Source organism: Symphalangus syndactylus, chromosome 17 (assembly GCF_028878055.3).
Source record: "Symphalangus syndactylus isolate Jambi chromosome 17, NHGRI_mSymSyn1-v2.1_pri, whole genome shotgun sequence".
NCBI classification, from domain to species: Eukaryota; Metazoa; Chordata; class Mammalia; order Primates; family Hylobatidae; genus Symphalangus; species Symphalangus syndactylus.
In genome coordinates, this window is record NC_072439.2 from 68,831,320 (window position 1) to 68,849,953 (window position 18,634).

An 18,634-nucleotide genomic window follows, 5' to 3' on the forward strand; every position below is an offset into this window, starting at 1 on the left:
CCTCAGGGCCTAACACATAATGAATTGTCAAAAATGTTTATTAGGTGGATGACACTGACTATTGATATAAATAAAGTATCTCATAGAATTATTTTGTGAGTAGGCATACTTCGGAAATATGATGATCCAAATGCTACCTGAGCCTACGGTCAAGGACAGAAAGGCCGCATGCTGGCTTTAGCTTTCTCACCGCCACCTCCCATCCATCAACAAAATTACATCTTCTACCTCTGGAAGAAAAATGACCACTATAATAATAAGAGTATAAAAATTACCACATGCTTAGGTTTTGCTTTTGATATTTTATTCAATCAAGACTTATTGAATATCTACTGGGTTGAGGACAATGCAGGAGATGTATTTAAACAATGTTTTTCAAGGAAACATACTTTAAATAATTAAACCATGACTCACCTGTAATAAGGCCATATTCAGAAATTTTACGAAGACAACCCTAAGTTCAGTTCAAGCAGCTAAAGTTTATATCTTTTCTATAAATCAATAGTAAGCTATCTTTTAAACATTCATTGAAGTGGAAATTATTGCTTATGTTGGCAAGTATAAAATCTGGAATTTGAATGCCTATATTTGTATTGCAGCATCCCCACTTACTGCTCACTAAACTTGGGCATATTATTTAAGCATTTGGTGCCTCAGTTTTTTCATATGTAAAACGAGGACTAATAAACAGTATCTACCATATGAAATTATTGTGAGGCACACGAGAAATGCTTACAACATATTGTAGGTGCTCTACATATGATATGGAAGTTACTATAGAAAACCTTGTCTAGCAGCTGCCCTCTCTAAATCTTTGCAAAGAAAAACAACATTTCTTTATTAAGTTGATATTCAATAAATACCTTCTCTGTGCCAAACACCCATTAGTGACATAGTTATTAATGAGACAACATATCCCATCAGGAAACATATTCCAATAATGGAAAGCACTAGTAAAAAGGTGAACAAATACTTTCTGTAGTAATATTGTAAAAAAAGATGCAAGAGGAGAGAGTGAAACAGTGAATGTCTCCTTTATATATAGTGGCCAGTAAAGACTTATTTGAGAAATATTTAAGATGAAACAAGAACAGTATAAAGGGACATTCATTCAAGAATCTAGGGGGAGAGTGCTAAAGAAGGGAGTCAGTATAAAGGTCCTGAAGCTAGAACCACTTTGACTCCAAACAACAACAAGCAGGCAATGGTGCTCAGAGCAGGGTGAGCTCAAGAAAGAGGAGCAAGTTATGAGGCCCTAGAGTTAGGCAGTGACCTGATCAAGTGAGCTTTGGTAGCGATTGGGATAAAGTAGGCATTAGTTCTAATTGTAATGCAAGGCCAGTGGAGGAGTTTGCACCATGGTGGAATATGATCTTATCTTCATTTTTAAAAGATAACTCTGTTGTATGAAGTGGAGATTTTGGATCAGTGTGAGAAGAATGAATCAGGTCAGGTGGGAGTGGTGGAGGCAGTTAGAAAAGCCAATATTTCACATGTATTTTAAAATAGAGTTAACGAGACTCACTGTAAAATGTATATGGGCCTGTGAAGAAAAAGAGGATTCAAAGGAAACTCCTAGAGTCTTTGGCCTGAGCAATTAGGTAAATAGTGTTGTCAATTATAAAATGGAGAAGACCAAAGGAAAAGCCAGTTTGCCAATGAAAATTTACAGTTCTGTTTTGGGTATGTCAGTACACTAACCCGGAGTTAAGCGTTAAGTGGTGATGTTTAAGGTGAAATATGCATTAGAGGTTTGACAGAATCAGCCAGAGAGATTGTCAGTCTCTAAGAGGACAAAGACTCTTCCCTGAGCATAGCACAGTCAGAGGCTGTAAAAAAGGAGAAGAAATTTCAGACAACACTGAAAAGGAGCAGTCAGTGAAATAAAAACAAAATCATGAGGGTGTGGTGTCCTTAAGAATATGTGAAGCACAATTTTAAGGACAACAGACTGGTCGACCACTTTAAATAATGCTGAGACCCTGACTAAGATGACCTCTGAGAAATATGAAGGTCATTGTTGACAAGATCATTGCAATCAAACAGTGGGAACAAGAGCCTAATTTGAATGTGTCAAATAGAACACAGCCAGTGAAAAAAATCAAAGTGTGTATAGACTTTCTTTTGAGAAATTTTACTAATGAGGTGAGCAAAAATATTTGTGAGAGGAAAAGCTAAAGATACTATTCAAAGAAATCTATTTTGCAGTGGAAGACATGACAGTATGCTGTCCCCTTACTAAGAGGGGCTTTTTGGATTAAGCGAGAGATTGGAATTCTGCCTCCTTTTTAAACAAGTTTTCCCAAATCTGTGGTGGGTATTTTAATAAGGCATTCATTCCAAGAAATTAGATGTTTAACCTGAATTTAAACTTTGTACAGTTGGGAATCCATAAAGAAAATGGAAATACACTTTCATTCTTCTGACATCGCATTTATATTGACCGGTATAGAATGATATAGAATAATTTCTCTAAATCTAATCAGAAACTGAAGCATTTTTACTTCCACATTCCAGAGAAGAAAATACCATACAATGAAAAATTGGCCATTTGATATGATTGTAGTCTGTCATTCCTGTTTGTAGAGAAAGAAAATAAAATTCCATTTACTCAAAGAAGTCTCAGTGAGTCGGATACTTTAATTCATGAAAAGATGGGACATACTTTTTAGAAATATGAAAAATTAAATTGAGGCTGCTTTTTTATTAACTTTATGTCAAAATTGTCTTTTACATAACAGCGCAATGAACTGTGTTTCACTAATACCAAGTAAATGTGTTTTTAATGATGTTATAATAAACCTAAAATCTTAAGAGGAGAGTGATGCAGTCAAAGAATAATTGTTTCCAACTTGGAAAATAAACCATTTACTCCTAGTGCAATGTTTATTTGCAGATAAATGGCTCGTTTTCACCTTGGCATGTATCTGATAGCAGGAAGAGGCACATCCTTGGTAAAAGTTCCATTATCATTATCACTTATTTTAATCACAAGCATCTGTTGGATTTAGTTCCTCCTCCATAAAGAAGAAAATGGGTCCATTTCAAGAGCCAATAAAGGGGAATTTGTGTGAGACAGACTTGAGCTCCCATCAGAATCATCTGGCCCTGGATGTCAGACAAGTTGAGAAAAAGCACCTGCCACATCTGTAATGCCACTTCTGGAAGTCTCTTAGGACTCTCATAGAATGCTTTGCCTAGAGGGGAATTAGGTGTAAAATTTCACTTCAGAGCTTGTTAAATAGACCAGTCCTTGGAAATTAAGAAGCGTCTATGATGATAACTTAGAGAACAAAATCAGAATAAAGCTCCAGGCTATTCATGTCCACCAATGGCTCTTTGAGGATAAAGTGAGAATTATACCCAAATTACATGTGAAAGAATGTCCTTGAAGAGGTCTAGTGAGAACACTACCCTGTTGGGTTGATGTTGGTTTGGGACTAGAGGTATGACCCGAATGGTTACCGTATAGCCAGAGTGGTCCTGAATTGTCACCTTTCCCCTTTTATAAAATGAAAGCCTTTAATACTCTTTTTCCTTGATGTCCCTTTCCTCACATCTACCTTAACGCTTAGCACTCTGCCTTATAAACCTTCCTTTGAGTCCCTTCCCTGAGAATCTTTCAGAGGAGACTATGGCATACCAGACCCACTGCAATATTTAAAAAAAAAAAAAAAAAAAAAACTGCCTTAAGTCATAACCCTGGGCCTGCTGAGGCCATGTTTCAACAACACAAATTACCCATCCTTCTCTCTTCCCCTTCCCTCACCATGGCCTGGCAACAACTGTTTGGAACTGAACCAACTCTGGGCCCTCCTTAGGCTACCATGTTGCTTGGCTCAAAAACTTGAACCGGGAGGCGGAGGTTGCAGTGAGCCGAGACCGTGCCACTGCAGTCCAGCCTGGGTGACAGAGCAAGACTCCATCTCAAAAAAAGAAAAAAAAGAAAAGAAACTAATTACTGTGATGGAGGCTGCAAAGAACACCACTAAGAATTCAAAACCAGCTGGGTGCGGTGGCTCACGCCTGTAATCCCAGCACTTTGGGAGGCCGAGGCAGGTGGATCACAAGGTCAGGAGTTCGAGAACAGCCTGGCCAACATAGTGAAACCCCGTCTCTACTAAAAATACAAAAAAATTAGCCGGGCGTGGTGGCAGGCGCCTGTAATCCCAGCTACTTGGGAGGCTGAGGCAAGGAGAATCGCTTGAACCTGGGAGGCAGAGGTTGCAGTGAGTCGAGATTGCACTGCTGCACTCCAGCCCAGGCAACAGTCTGAGACTCCGTCTCAAAAAATACATATAAAATAAAATAATTCAAAATCGAGGCCTGTGGCATGGGAGGGAGGCTGCTTTACACATGCCTATTTTTAAATGCTCCTGGAGGCATTTAGGCATTTAGATCAGTCTAAATATAGCTCCATTCAGTTCGTGCAGATGACATTTATTGGGCAATACCTGTCTGTGTAACACCCAGAAAACACGTCTGTGGAGGGGCCCATGGTCCCGACAGTAAATGCGTGAGAGGGTCCCGTAGAGCTGGAGTTTTCAAGCTTTAGGGGTTCCCGTGCCGCTTGGGACAGGCCGATTTAGCGGGTCTGGTTGAATGATTTCCAGGTGATTTTAAGACTGTGCTGAGAAATAGGGCTTTTGGGGCCTTGTCCTTCAGGATGAAAGCATGATGTGCTGTGTGGCAATGCAGGCCACCCAGGAACCATCCCAGGAGACAAGCTCTTTGCACCTCATTGTCTTTTTCTGCTTACGTTGGAGCAGGATGCTGGGGGCTGTCCTGGGATGGGGTGTGGGACCTTGTGCTAGTTAAATACTTTTGCACTTGGCCTTCTGCTGAGTGGAGTGATGGTATGCCATCAGCTCAGTTCCAGTGGAGCTGAAGAGACATCTGGTTTGAGTAGTTTTAGGGCCACCATGGCTATCTCTTCAGTGCAGGATTGGCTCTTTCCATCTACTCTTTCATTCATTTGTTTTTGACAGATAGTATTAAATGTTTACCATGTTCCAGGCACTGTGAGGCTCTGAAAATACAGGGGTGAGCAAATCCAGATATCCTCCCTGCCCTCATGAAGCTTGGAATCTATGAGATAGGACTCCCTCCCTATGGAGAAGCCACCAAATGCAGTACAGGGTGACCTGGGGTCAGAGACAGGACAAATGTCACCTCCTCACATTTGTCAGGAGATACTGTCCATGAGATACTGTCACTAGTCATATTGTGGGCAAGAATGTGGCTTACACCCCTAGGGTTAGCAGGATGCCACCCAAGCTTATGGAGGAAGTTGAATCTTAAGTTCCCTTGAAACTTTCTACCTTGGTGGCTTTTCTATAATTTTTTTTTTTTTTTTTTTTTTTTGAGACTGAGTTTTGCTATGGTTGCCCAGGCTAGAGTGCAGTGGCACCATCTTGGCTCACCGCAACCTCTGCCTCCTGGGTTCAAGTGATTCTCCTGCCTCAGCTTCCCGAGTAGCTGGGATTACAGGCATGTCCCACCATGCTCAACTAGTTTTTGTATTTTTAGTAGAGTTGGGGTTTCTCCCTGTTGGTCAGGCTGGTCTCGAACTCCCGACCTCAGGTGATCCGCCCAACCTCAGCCTTCCAAAGTGCTGGGATTATGGGCATGAGCCACTGCACCCGGCCTTCTATAATTTTCTGGTAGTCACAATGGAAACAAACAAAACAGCTTAGAACCAGAGATCGACCCCCTCAAGCAATACATCAATTCCCTTCCCAAGAAACGTCAGGGCTACGTGAGTATCTGTGTTGAATGCAGTCTGAAATGATCCTATGGATTTTCCCGGCTGGTTGCCACTACTGTACAACATTCAGTGCCCACATCCACCCGTGCCATTAAGCTTTTTGGAGACATGAGAGATGCCTCTTCCCTGCTGTATGACATGCATTTGGGAAGTTGGAAAGAAATGACAACATCAGGGAGGAAACATCCAAGCTTCTTACCTGTAGGTAGAATCAGGCCTCACTTGGTGCTTATTACCAGTTATTCAAGAACAATAACAACAACAAAATTAGTCGACATCCAAGAAGCAAATATTAGGACCAAAGATAGCATCAACTGTATTTGAAGGAACTGTAGTTTGCGCATTTTATGACATTTTTATAAAGTACTGTAATTCTTTCATTGAGGGGCTATGTGATGGAGACAGACTAACTCATTGTGTTATTTGCATTAAAATTATTTTGGGTCTCTGTTCAAAAAAAAAAAAAAAAAAAAAAAAAACATGAACTAGAACAATCCAGCTTCTAGAATTAAATATAGAATTAAAAAACAAACTCAGGGGACCTAAATATCTGTCAGAGTGAAGCTGAGAGGAAGGCTCTGAGATAGAGTTAGAGACCTGAATGAAACCAGATGAATGGCTCAGGAGTGAGCAAAAGGTAGAAATGAGCCTAAGAAGCCAGCTAGTAGAAAAAGAAATAGAGCCAGTGAGCCAAGAAAAGCACCCATGATCATCAACGGCCATCCTTAAAAGCCGCTCCAGGTCCCAGAAACTCTTATTTCCCCTTGAGGCCGGCTCGTCTATGGTTCCTTTTCTGAGATTTCTATACAATTTTACTTCTCACTACAATAACCCCCCTTTAAGTATCTCTAGTGGGTATCTGTACTTGAGGAAACAAAAATCTAAATAGAAGTCAGTTAGAAATATAAACAGCTCTCTAAATTTGGGTTATTTCTTGGAACAGTTTTAATGAATTGTGAAGAGGTTATCTTCTCTGTGTGGCTCCCTGGAGTCTGGTTTTATAGCAAAAGGGTGTATATCCAATCACATATCTCAACAATCCTGTGACAACATAAATTCCAGGATATCAGCCTGAGAAGGGGGCCCAGAGACTTCCCAGGGCTTTAGGCCACAGATCTCAAACTGTTATGGTAGAATTCTTTCTTCTGTCTTATAAAGAATCCCTTTATATAAAATATATCCAGGCATTCATGCTTTTGTTCAGCCATTCAGTCTTTCTTCATACTCCTTTCCCTAATCAGGAAACCCTAAGTGTCCCTAGAATTCAGTTAGAAAGCAATTAATCTCTCATTTTTACACAAGGAGTTTAAAAGATTTAAATACTGCTTTATGGGAACAGAATAGTGAGGCTTTATCTCTGAGACCATCTGTAATTCCTGGCTCTACTGTACTAATATTTAACGTTCCTATAAAATGTATTATTTTATATTTGTTCTCTATCTATTTTTGTGAAAATTTCCATCACAGGTTACAAAATACCCTAAATGTTGGAACATTCATTTGAAACAACTATGTTGTATCATACCATTTTTTTACACAGTGCATTGAAAGTCTTTGCAAAAGCAGATTGGATTTGGGCCTTAGCCCAAAGACTGAACTTTAAAGAGATGTGCAATGTGTTTCGAGAAGTCCTAAGGTGAAAACTTGAAGCTGAATAATGAGGAGGTCTCTGTTTGTATCACTAAAAGATGCTTTTATAGAAACATAAAAAGACTAAAAAAGAGGAATTGACTATATAAGAAACTGGATAATTTAAGTGTAATAGCATCTCTTAAATGTGACTTATTTAAATCTCAAAAGAATTGGTTTTACCACATAATTCAAACCACATTAATGGAAAATTCTTGTATACTGGAAACAAGTAGCTATTGATCAGTAATAAGGATAACAGTAGAGACTGTGACAAAGATGCCAGTTGCCTTCAGTATCCACTTTCCTCATCTTCTCTAGGAATACAACCCTAATTTTACTCTAAGAACCAATGTGTCCACTTAATCAACCACATTTTCAAATTCCCTTGCATCTAGACATCGCTAAGTTCTAGACAATAAGATGCAAGAAGTGTTGTTTAAAGAAAGCTACCTTAGCTAGGAGACGCCCATTTTACTCTTCCCACTTCTTCCTTCTTGATGCCTGGAACTCATTGTGATAGCTAAAAAATAACAAACAAAACAAATTTACAGTGAGGTAATCTTGAAGTTTGAAATAACACAGTAATATGTAATTGCTGTAGTAGTCCATGACTGTCTACTACCAGACTTAATTTCCTTACCAGAGAAATACGCTTTTTAAATTTCACTACTCTTTAGTGTTTCTTGGAATATACAATTAAAACAAAACAAATCCTAACTTATCCAGTAGCCTAACCTACAAAGTATTCTTATAGGGCTATGACATAGAAGGTCAGAGGAGAAAGTAAATGTGATAAATATTTTTAAAATAAAATGTGCATTTGCTCATTTCCTGCCTGCACCTCCAGAAGCTGCTTAAGAATACTCATCAACAGAAAGAACAACAACAAAATGTTATCCTATAAAAATTTGACAATATAAAACAATGTGAAATTATATAACAGTTTACTCAAAGACTTATTTCATATTTAAGTATATAAGGCTTAATTAATTATAAAATATGGATGAAGTCTATTTTCCCCCTGGAAATCTTTAAAAGCATTTGTAACTAGAATGTGTAGATATATATAATTTTTCTGGATAAAAATGTGTGTATGTGTATATATATATATATATATTCTTCTGGATAGAAAGCAATACACATATTGATTCCTTCTGGCAGAAGTAAGAGCATATAGATAGTCTTTTCAGAACTATGTTTTCATAACTGTTACTATACATTTGAAAAAAATAAACCCCATCAATCAATTAATTCTTTTCATTTTAAACATAACTGTCACCTTATGGAGGAACATTAAAAATATCATCTCCTTTTGCTTAACTATAGTAGACATTTGCATTAAAATAGGAGGATCTTTATTTCTTTAGAGTTCATCTATGCCTGCTGGTTATTCCCCAGCTAAACTCATAATCCTGTTTGCAACGTCATAATCATTTACCCAACAAACAATCATGGTGTCACTAACAAAGAATTATGTCTTTAGGTAGGGGATAAACTACAGGCACAGATGAACTATGAGGAAATAAACATTGTTTTCATGCAAATGTGGCTAGTAATAAATAACCAGGGGTGAAAATTATGATGAAACAGAATATCCTATAATAACGTATTTTAGGAGGCATAAATAGTATATACGTTTTTAAAATTTCTCCTGTCTGAAAGAATGATGCATAAGGTGTTCATAAAATGCTGGTAAAATTTTAGTATTTAAAACAGCTTTGAATTTACACAGAATAGAAGAAAGCTATAAACAGATGGGACAATGTTTCAGAAATATTTTTTAAAAATTAATTTATATATCTAGCTTTTAACATAAACACCGGCTTTTTACATCATTCAATCTAATTATCCATCTCACTGCAAGCATTCTGTACTTTTGATATTGAATGATTTTTGTGGATCATTTATGTCAACCTGCACCTAAATTCATTTATTTATCCAACATTAGTTTGTCTGTATATTCAAAGATTATAGCATAAGCTCATAAAAAGTGATGATAATACGCATAGCAAAGCACTTTCCAGTTGCAAAAGTGTTTTTGCATTCATTACTTCATTTGATTTTCAACAACGTTCCTTTGAGCTAAGGAAAGTCAGTATCTTTTTCTCCATTTCATAATTAAGAAATATATTCATATTGGTCATTTTCCAGTTAGTAAGTAGTGTAATCTGATAATGTGAATATATACCCTGTTTTTCTCACTACATATGTCATCTTCCTTTGGGAAAATGTAGGGACTGACAGGGCTTTTAAATTGGATCCTGCATGTTCACTTATTTATTCATTCCCCTACTAATGACCTCCTATTCTGAGCGAGGCATCTGCTGGAGGCTGAGTTCTGTGGCAATCAATGTGAACATGATCTGTACTCTGTTGAAATGTATAGTCTAGTTAAGAGGCATACCTTCAAAAATCATGTTTGTATATTAATAATTATAAGTTTTATGAAGCAAAAAGCAGGATGCAACGAGAAAGAATGAAGAAAAAAGGGACAAAAGGAATTAATTTGGATAGAGATTAGATAAATCCTCTTTGAGAAGATACATTTTGAGACTTAAGAGATGAAAAATAGCATGTGCCAAAACAAGGATAAGATGAGCATTGCTCAAGGTCTTTTCAAAAACTGAATAAAGGGACAGAGAGAATTGCTTTTTTCTGAATCAAGATATTATTTAAAATAGCTCAGAAGCCATTTCATAACATTTATTTTTTTCAAGAAATATTTTCTGTGCACTTCACATATAATGCCCAGCATTAAGTGATCTTTAAGGTAACAGACACCACTGGCCTGTGTTATGTGACATACTCAGCATGCATTAGATATGAATTACTTCAATGGATATAAAACATATTAAAACTATTAAATAAAATTTAATGTTAATTTGTCTGCAGCATGTGCATGTCCAGAGCTGTAAAATCATAGAATTTCACATGACTATTACAGCACTAGACAAGTCTGGGTATACACTACAAATTTCAACAAGCATGTAAAATCAGGTGGTCATTTATCCAATAGTTGTTAAAGGCACACTGTACTGACTCCACTATTAGTAATATGGCTGAGGTTCTTGTGGAATATCTGTAACTCTCTCAGTTCCATAGTTAGAACCAGGCCCGTAGCAGCAATTTTAAGCATGAGCTTTAAAATGAGAGAACATATTGAAGCTGCTTCAGGCAAAGGCTCTAATTTTACTTAGTTTTTATTTCCTCATTAGACTAATGGCAATGGAATTAAAGAACTTTCTACATGTGTGGTTATTGGAAGCAAATAAAGGCAGAAGGGGGTCTGGTCTACGCTGCCACAGAGGACCCTCATGTTTAATTTCAATGTCATATTGGAAGTCAAATGACAAATTTTTTATCTCAGATTTGGCCAGAGATGTACTGATGACAATTAATTATCAGCTTAATATTTATTTCAAAATTCTTATATTGTGAAAGGTAGCAGCATCATATAAAATGGTCTTCTGAGCTAGTTCACAAAAGACTCAAGCTACGGCTGAATACACAAGAGAAAACAGTAGTTGTCCAGTCCTTCCCTAACAAGAATAGGACAACACCACATTCCTTGTATCTGAAAGAAGCACTGGTATAAATCACACCCAGAGGAACAATTTGTTTCTTCATCAGAAGGGAAAAGGAAGATGTCTTAGAGCAAAGGAGGGTAGAAAGAGTCATGAACATTAAACCTGAGCAGATATGCTAAAATATGTACATATATTTTTTTCTATGTTAAAAGATGAACAGTAATCCTCATTTTAACTATAGATACTAAAATTCAGAAAGCCAGCAGTGTCAGGACAAGATGCCAAAAGGGCTTTGGACACAAATGATGAAGATTCATTGGTGACTCACTGTTGTCTGTCTACAGGATTGTGACAGAGGACGTGTTAAGAGGGCAGTAAAAATTGTGGAGGAGTCATACTCTTTTAAAAATTATATCTTTTGCAACATTTTATTCTGATAATATTACTTGCTTTCTTGATTGCTTATTGTCCACGTTTGTTAATCAGTTTCAATAGAATGCATTTTTGTATTAAAAGACATGGAAATGGCTACAGGTCTCTTCTTCATAATTTTATATTCTGTCAGTAGACGATGTGTGTGAATTTAGTACAGTTTATTAATGCCACAGAAAAAGTATCAAAGGTAAATTTACACTAAACAACCATCAGTCTTGTATAAGAAGTTACTACCCAGACTCATAGAGAAGACAAAAGAGTTTGAATCTGGAGTCATGGCTACATTGTTGTCAGAGGGTGGCCAACTTTCAGGGATATTTTTCTGTTAAGTCAACAAACTCAAGAGGAAACTGTCCTAAAATGTCACAAAGTGATGACCACAAAATTATCATCCCATGTTTTCTCCTCTTTCTTAAGCCTCGAGTTATAAGATTATAAATAACCATGGACTCCCACCAATATCAAAATCTACAACCACTCAACACCAGCAAAATACTTCCCTTTGTCTTCTTTCTTTTGACTATCACAACAGTCCTTCAAACTGGCTGTATCGGGTTCTCCAGAGAAATAGAACAAATAAGATGTGTGTGTCTATACACGTCTATATCTATATATCTACATCTATCTATATATCTATCTACCTATCAATTGATCTATCTATAGAAAAAGAGAGATTTTCAAGAATTGCCTCATGCAATTGTGGGATTAGCAAGTCCAAAATCCACAGGGCTGGCCTGCAGGCTGGAGACCCAGGGAAGATATGATGCTGCAGCTCAAGCCTGAAGTCAGTCTGAAGAAAGAACTTCCTCTCCCTTGGAGGACCTCAGCTATTTTATTTTTCTTAAGGCCTTTAAACTGATTTCACGAGGCCCACCCACGTCACGTAAACTAATTTGCTTTACTCAATGTCTACTTATTTAAATGTTAATCTAATCTAAAAAATACTCTCACAGAAACATCTAGAATATAATTGACTGTTGAAAAACATAGGTTTGAACTGTGAGGGCCTGCTTATACATGGATTTTCTTCTGCCTCTGTCACTCCTGAGACACAAAACTCATATCCTCTTTTTTCTCGCCCTTCTCAGCCTGCTCAATATGAAGACAATGGTGAAGATTTTATAATAATCCATTTCTATATAATGAATATTAAATATATTTTCTCTTCCTGATGATTTTCTTAGTAACATTTTCTTTTCTCTGACTTACTTTATTGTAAGAATACAGTATATAATACATATAACATACAAAATATGTGTTGACTATTTATATTATAGGTAAGGCTTCCAGTCAACCATAGGCTATTAGTTACATTTGAGGGGAGTGAAAAGTAATACACAGATTTTTGGCTGTGCAAAGGGATGGTGCCCCAAGTCCCTGTATTATTCATGAATCAATTATAAGGTCTGACAAAGTATATGGTGTATTAGTCTGTTCTCACGTTGCTAATAAAGACATATTCAAGACTGGGTAATTTATAAAGGAAAGAGGTTTAATTGACTCACAGTTCAGCATGGTGGGGGAGGCCTCAGGAAATCATGGTGAAAGGGGGAAGCAAACACATTCTTCTTCAAGTGGAAGCAGCAAAGAGAAGTCCTGAGCAAAAGGGGGGACAGCCCCTTATAAAACCATCAGATCCATGAGAACTCACTATCACGAGAACAGCAGCATAGGGGTAACTGCCCCCATAATTCAATTACTTCCCACCAGGTCCCTCCCAGGACACCTGGAGATTATAGAAACTACAACTCGAGATGAGATCTGGGTGGGGACACAGCCAACCCATATCATTTGGGTATTGTAGACCAGTCACGTTTTCACATAAAGCTAATCACTACATTGACCTTCTAAAAAAAAAAAAAAAGATGCTTAGAGGTCTTTACTGTGTTTTGCTAGAGCACAGTATGAAAAGTTTCACATCCATTTTATTTTTGGTCCTCTTTTTTTTCTTTTATTGCAAACTTTTGAAGATACCAGAACTTCTATAAATGTCAAAAACCAGAAAATAAACAGTGTAACTACAGGTTCAATTGATGATACTGACTAGTGTGACTTGGCTGTCAAATGCACACTCTTGTTGATGACATAATTGTTTAAAATATAATTGGACAATGAAATATTACTTTAAGTATAATCATGTTCTGCCCTATAGTAGGTTTTATAGACACAGTTACAACAGTTATTTCTTCAAATTCACCATGTTTTACTAACATAATCTGCAATATAGATTCGTGGTTGACATATAATGTATCATTAGAAGAATAAGCCCTTGAACTTATAATTTTATTTTTATTAGTTTGTTGCCTTGAAACATCAAAGACATTAATAATCAAAATCTCCAGCACTTGGACAGGTAATCACTTGGTTACTTTTCTCAGTTGTTTGCTTTACTCTGGGTACAAAATGGAAAAAGTAATGTACAAATAATCATTAAGTACTCTTTGACCACGGTAGTGTGATGACATGTTGCTTGTTGAGAAAATCTTCCTCCTCCTCATCTGTACTGCTCTCAGAAAGTGACAGCAAAGACTGAATTTCAGTATCTCTTCCGGAACAGCTGAAAATACGTAACAAGATCAATACACAATATACAGAACCAGGTTTCAACTCTTCATTTATCTTCTGATCAATACTACATATGCTGGAGTTGCTGGAGGCAAGCAGATGTGAGGGGGCTGTATCAGACTGGGGCCATAATTTTCAATGTGCCCAATATACCAAGCCTCCTTTTAATGAGAAATTCTCATCATTCTCCCTCTCCCAAGAAACAAAGCCACAGTGGAATCAAGGAGAGACTTTATGGTCTCTGATTGTGTCTTTTGTTGATGATTCAGAGGCACTTTAGAAACCTGCAGAGCCTCAGGGTCATCATTAAGAACATTCATCATCGCATTGGCTGTTTAATAGAATCCCAGTGAATAGACTGCCAGATAAATCACCTCTTTTGTGTACTGTAAATTAGGACTATGTAGATAGCCAGTCAAGATATGCTGAAGCAAAAATTAATGACAGCATTTGTTTGCTATTTTATTTTGTTGCATTTTATTGGTGGCAGCAGCGACACCTTATTCTGTTAGTAAGGTCCCCTTATATTTTTAGTATTGAATGTCATTTGTTTTATGAATGATGAGAATACTTGTAGGTGTAGTTTGTTTTTAATGATTTATCTAAGGGAAGAAAATATCAATCTTATATTGATTCTTTAAACAAATATAAATGATAATAGAAATGCAAAAATCCAGGCTGAGTGCAGTGGCCTGGGTCGTCCCAGCTGTTTAAGTGGCTGAAGCAGGAGGATAGCCTGAGCCCGGGAGTTTGAGACCTACCTAGGCAACATGTTGATACCCTGTCTTAAAAAATTTTTTAAAAAGAGAAAGAAATGCAAAAACCAAGAACAACAACTCAATGATTTCCTCCTCTAGAAAGAATAAAATACTCTTGATTCCCTTTTTACTGCAGTATCAGATTTCAATTAAATTTCAATCAAAGAAATTTACAATACAAATAACTTACTTTATACTTATTTTAGTCTTTCTAGAAGAAATCCTGCTCCTTCTTCAAGGAATTGCAGTGTGTCAATAATAGTCTGAAACAATAGACTACTTTTCTGAAACATTTACTAGTATAACCTACATTCCTTATAAGCTGATCTGACCATCCCTAAATGTATTTTATGCGAGGAAAGAATGATATGATACAAATTAAAATACATTATTATTAATTATCTAGACTTGATTTCAAGAAAGAAACTTACTATTTGATTTTAAAAACCTTATTCACATTGGGTAGGATTCTATTAATGCAAAGTTTTGACATTTATTAGGTTAATTAATTCAAGTAAGGCAATTGTTTTTCAATATAATAAGAAATGCTGAAGGATTATTACATTCCAAATATCTTTTCATTTTTATGATACATATTGTACAGTAGAGAATGATCTCTTCACATTAAAGTAACAACTTTATAAGCCTTTTATTAAATCTTGATAATAGATCAGCAAAGGACCTAAACATTCTATAAAGAATGATCATATAAAGTACACACATGAGGACAATCTTTCTATATGTAATAAAGATAACTAGTTGGAGCTTGTCAAAATTTTACTACATACTATATTAATATATAAACTGCAGGCTTAACTTACCTCAATTCCTCAACTCCACAGGGACCCCTCACATGTGAGGTCTTAAGGAAATCTGTGGAAGTCTGACTTATATTCAGTGATTGACTGCTGAAATCTGGGAACTCTTCTGAGGTTAAGCTGTAAAGCTTTTCTGAAGTATCTGAAATATTTTATTTCATGCATTGTCAAAACATAAATTCAAGAAACAAATATACAGTATATGGTGCTGAATGTTTACCCGGAGTAAATTACAGGCAATACAAAGAAGGTCAGCATAGATTTTTAATTATTCCTCAATTTTCTAACGCTTGTGGAGTAAGTTTGATTTGAGATTCCAAATTGGGGCATGGGTAGCAAGTCATTTTTATCATATTGATTTGTAAATAGACATTACATTTACAACATGTGTCAAATGTCCTGAGACCTCATAAAATTTCAAAAAAAAACCAAATGACCCCCTTTAAAGCTAGAATATTTTGCAGCCACTCAACCTGTTGGACATTTTGTTATCTTTTTTCTTATAAGAAATAAAAGCTTTACTCCCACACAGTCTAAGGGAAAGATTAGCCTTGGCAAAGTTGCTCTTTCTTTTTTGACTTCCTTGCTTTGTTTGAATAGATAATAACTGTTCATATTTGAAAGCAGTGAAGCCTTAAATTTTTCTTTTCATGAAGCTGGCTTACGATTTAGCCTAGCTAAGGACAAATACTGCAAGTTAAATAAACAAAATCTTTAGGCAAAGTATCTTCATATAAACTACCAAAAATTCAAGTATGTAACTAAATATCATTGTATATTAGAAAGGCTACAATGCCTTCTTTTTTCACTGCTGAAATTATAATGAGCCATCTAACTTATACATAAAATTATACTATGATGACTGCTAAAACTGTCAAAATTACTGCTTGCTATTCTTCCCTTTTTTTTTTTTTTTTTTTTAGACAGAATTTCGATCTTGTTGCCCAGGCTGGAGTGCAATGGTGTGATCTTGGCTCACTGCAACCTCCGCCTCCCGGGTTCAAATGATTCTCTCGCCTCAGCCTCCCGAGTAGCTGGGATTACAGGCATGTGCCACCACACCCGGCTAATTTTGTATTTTTAGTAGACACAGGGTTTCTCCATGTTGGTCAGGCTGCTCTCGAACTCCTGACCTCGTGATCCACCCACCTCGGCCTTCCAAAGCCCTTTACTTTTATGACAGGACCAAATAAACCTCCTCCTGGTCACAAGAACCAAACATCAACATACATGTATTCTACAGTGGACTTAACGTTTTTTTTGTTTTTTTTTTGTTTTTTTTTGGTGGTTAGTATCAATTTGACATTTTTGAGCAAATAGAGATTTCCCTACCGAAAGTAAATCAGATTATTCCCACTGAAAAATAGACCTCAATAAATTTACACATGGAAGTGTCCCTAAAATTGTTTACCTCAGTAACTTTGAAATCATGATGCATGGGTACATTCAATAAGCTTGGGATTTGGTTCCTGCTCCCACCATATCCTCAGCAATCAGGACTTTACCTGATCTAAATTTAGGGGCTCTATATAAGATTAATTTTGAAAAAGACAAAAGATTTTTTAGTTAAAATTTTTTAAAACTCCTAATTACTTCCATCTTCACTTAGAGATCAGGGAATTGGGTGCCCATGGAGAACTAATAACTTGCTGAAAGTCACACAGCCATATAGTGGAAGAGCTGAAACTAGAACTGATCTCTGGTAGCTCACCAATATTGTAAATCACTCTGTTCCAGAATTTAATTCTTTAGCTTTAAGCTATTATCTTCTCTCCTATTTTTCCATATGGTAAAAGAAGACCCAAGGCACATTTACATGCCCTAATGAAAGGGAATGCTCCCACAAGAAAGCAGTAAATTCAGGATTTGGAATTGGTAGAATTATAGTACTGAAACCCAATAGCAATGCTTTGATCTAAAGAATACCACCAGGTGAGATATCCAAACTCTATTACGCATTTGAGCTAATTGAATGAGCATAAAGCTAATTCAAGTTGTGCAAATATATTGAGTCTATTTTTCTAGAACTATTTATTCTCAAAATTATATTTCAGAATACCTGTAAAGTTAACAGGAACAAAGGTAATACCACTTGATTTTAGGTAACAGAAAAATCAAGGCAGAGAAAAATAAAACTGCTTATAACAACCCTATTGTAGGTTAGCATTAAACTCAAAAGGTCAATTGTACAAAAATCTGTCTGCTAATTTTTCTAATACAGGACCAGGTAAGACAGGATTAACATTTATATTAGAAAATTTACAACTGGCAAGTCAGCTGATTGTTGAGAAATAAATTATAGTTAAACCTTTTCTATCCCTGGAGTAAAAGTACCTTCTCTGATCATTGAGGAATCTCTTTAAAAACAATAATAAACAATTAGACTAAGGAGAAAAAAATGGATAAAATATACAGTTCTAAGGTGCATTTCTAAAACTGAAGTCATTTAAAACACATACATAAAACTATATTCCATAGATAAATAAGCACTTATTTAAATAAATGAAAGAAAACACTAAAGAAAGAAATATAAAAACTTCAAAGAATGAGAACCAATCAGAGAGGCTATTTCCCAATAAGGAACAACAACAACTCTAAAGGACTCTCTAGAATAGCTACGTATCTACATCCTAATATTAAAGACAGTGTAGGCCGGGCGCGGTGGCTCACGCCTGTAATCCCAGCACTTTGGGAGGCCAAGGCGGGCGGATCACAAGGTCAGGAGATCCAGACCATCCTGGCTAACACAGTGAAACCCGTCTCTACTAAAAATACAAAAAATTAGCCAGGCGTGATAGCGGACCCGGGAGGCGGAGCTTGCAGTAAGCGGAGATCACACCACTGCACTCCAGCCTGGGCGACAGAGCCCTATTTCTAACCTATTTCTAACACTTCAGCCTCCTTAATTTTTATTCTTTCCATCTTCTCTCCCCTCTGCACTATGTCTTGTTTATTTCTCCTTTCCCTATTCTCTCCATGCTTGCATCCCTTTACCTTCACTCTGCCCACACCCTGCCCTTCTTAAGTGGTGATACAGTTTGGATTTGTGTCCCCACCCAAATCTCATGTCGAATTATAATCCCCAATGTTGGAGAAGGGGTCTGATGAATGGTGACATGATCATGGGAGAAG

General features: G+C 36.6%; 1 protein-coding gene across 10 annotated transcripts in view; it reads right to left on the reverse strand.

The window, feature by feature from the left end:
- The window catches only part of ZBBX (zinc finger B-box domain containing), a 270,417-nt gene that overhangs the window by 125,835 nt on the left and 125,948 nt on the right, over nt 1-18,634 (reverse strand). For 5 of the 10 annotated variants that reach the window (XR_010116494.1, XR_010116495.1, XR_010116496.1 and 2 more), the window contains exon 18: nt 7,850-7,919. Coding sequence is in view for 6 of the 10 variants with exons in the window: in XM_063620433.1 (XP_063476503.1) it covers nt 7,855-7,919 (65 nt within the window). In the remaining 4 variants the exon portion in view is untranslated. Of the gene's footprint in view, nt 1-3,063; nt 3,198-7,849; nt 7,920-13,630; nt 13,919-15,505; nt 15,645-18,634 lie in introns of those variants that run through there. The other 5 variants (XM_063620431.1, XM_063620432.1, XM_063620429.1 and 2 more) reach the window with 2 other exon arrangements.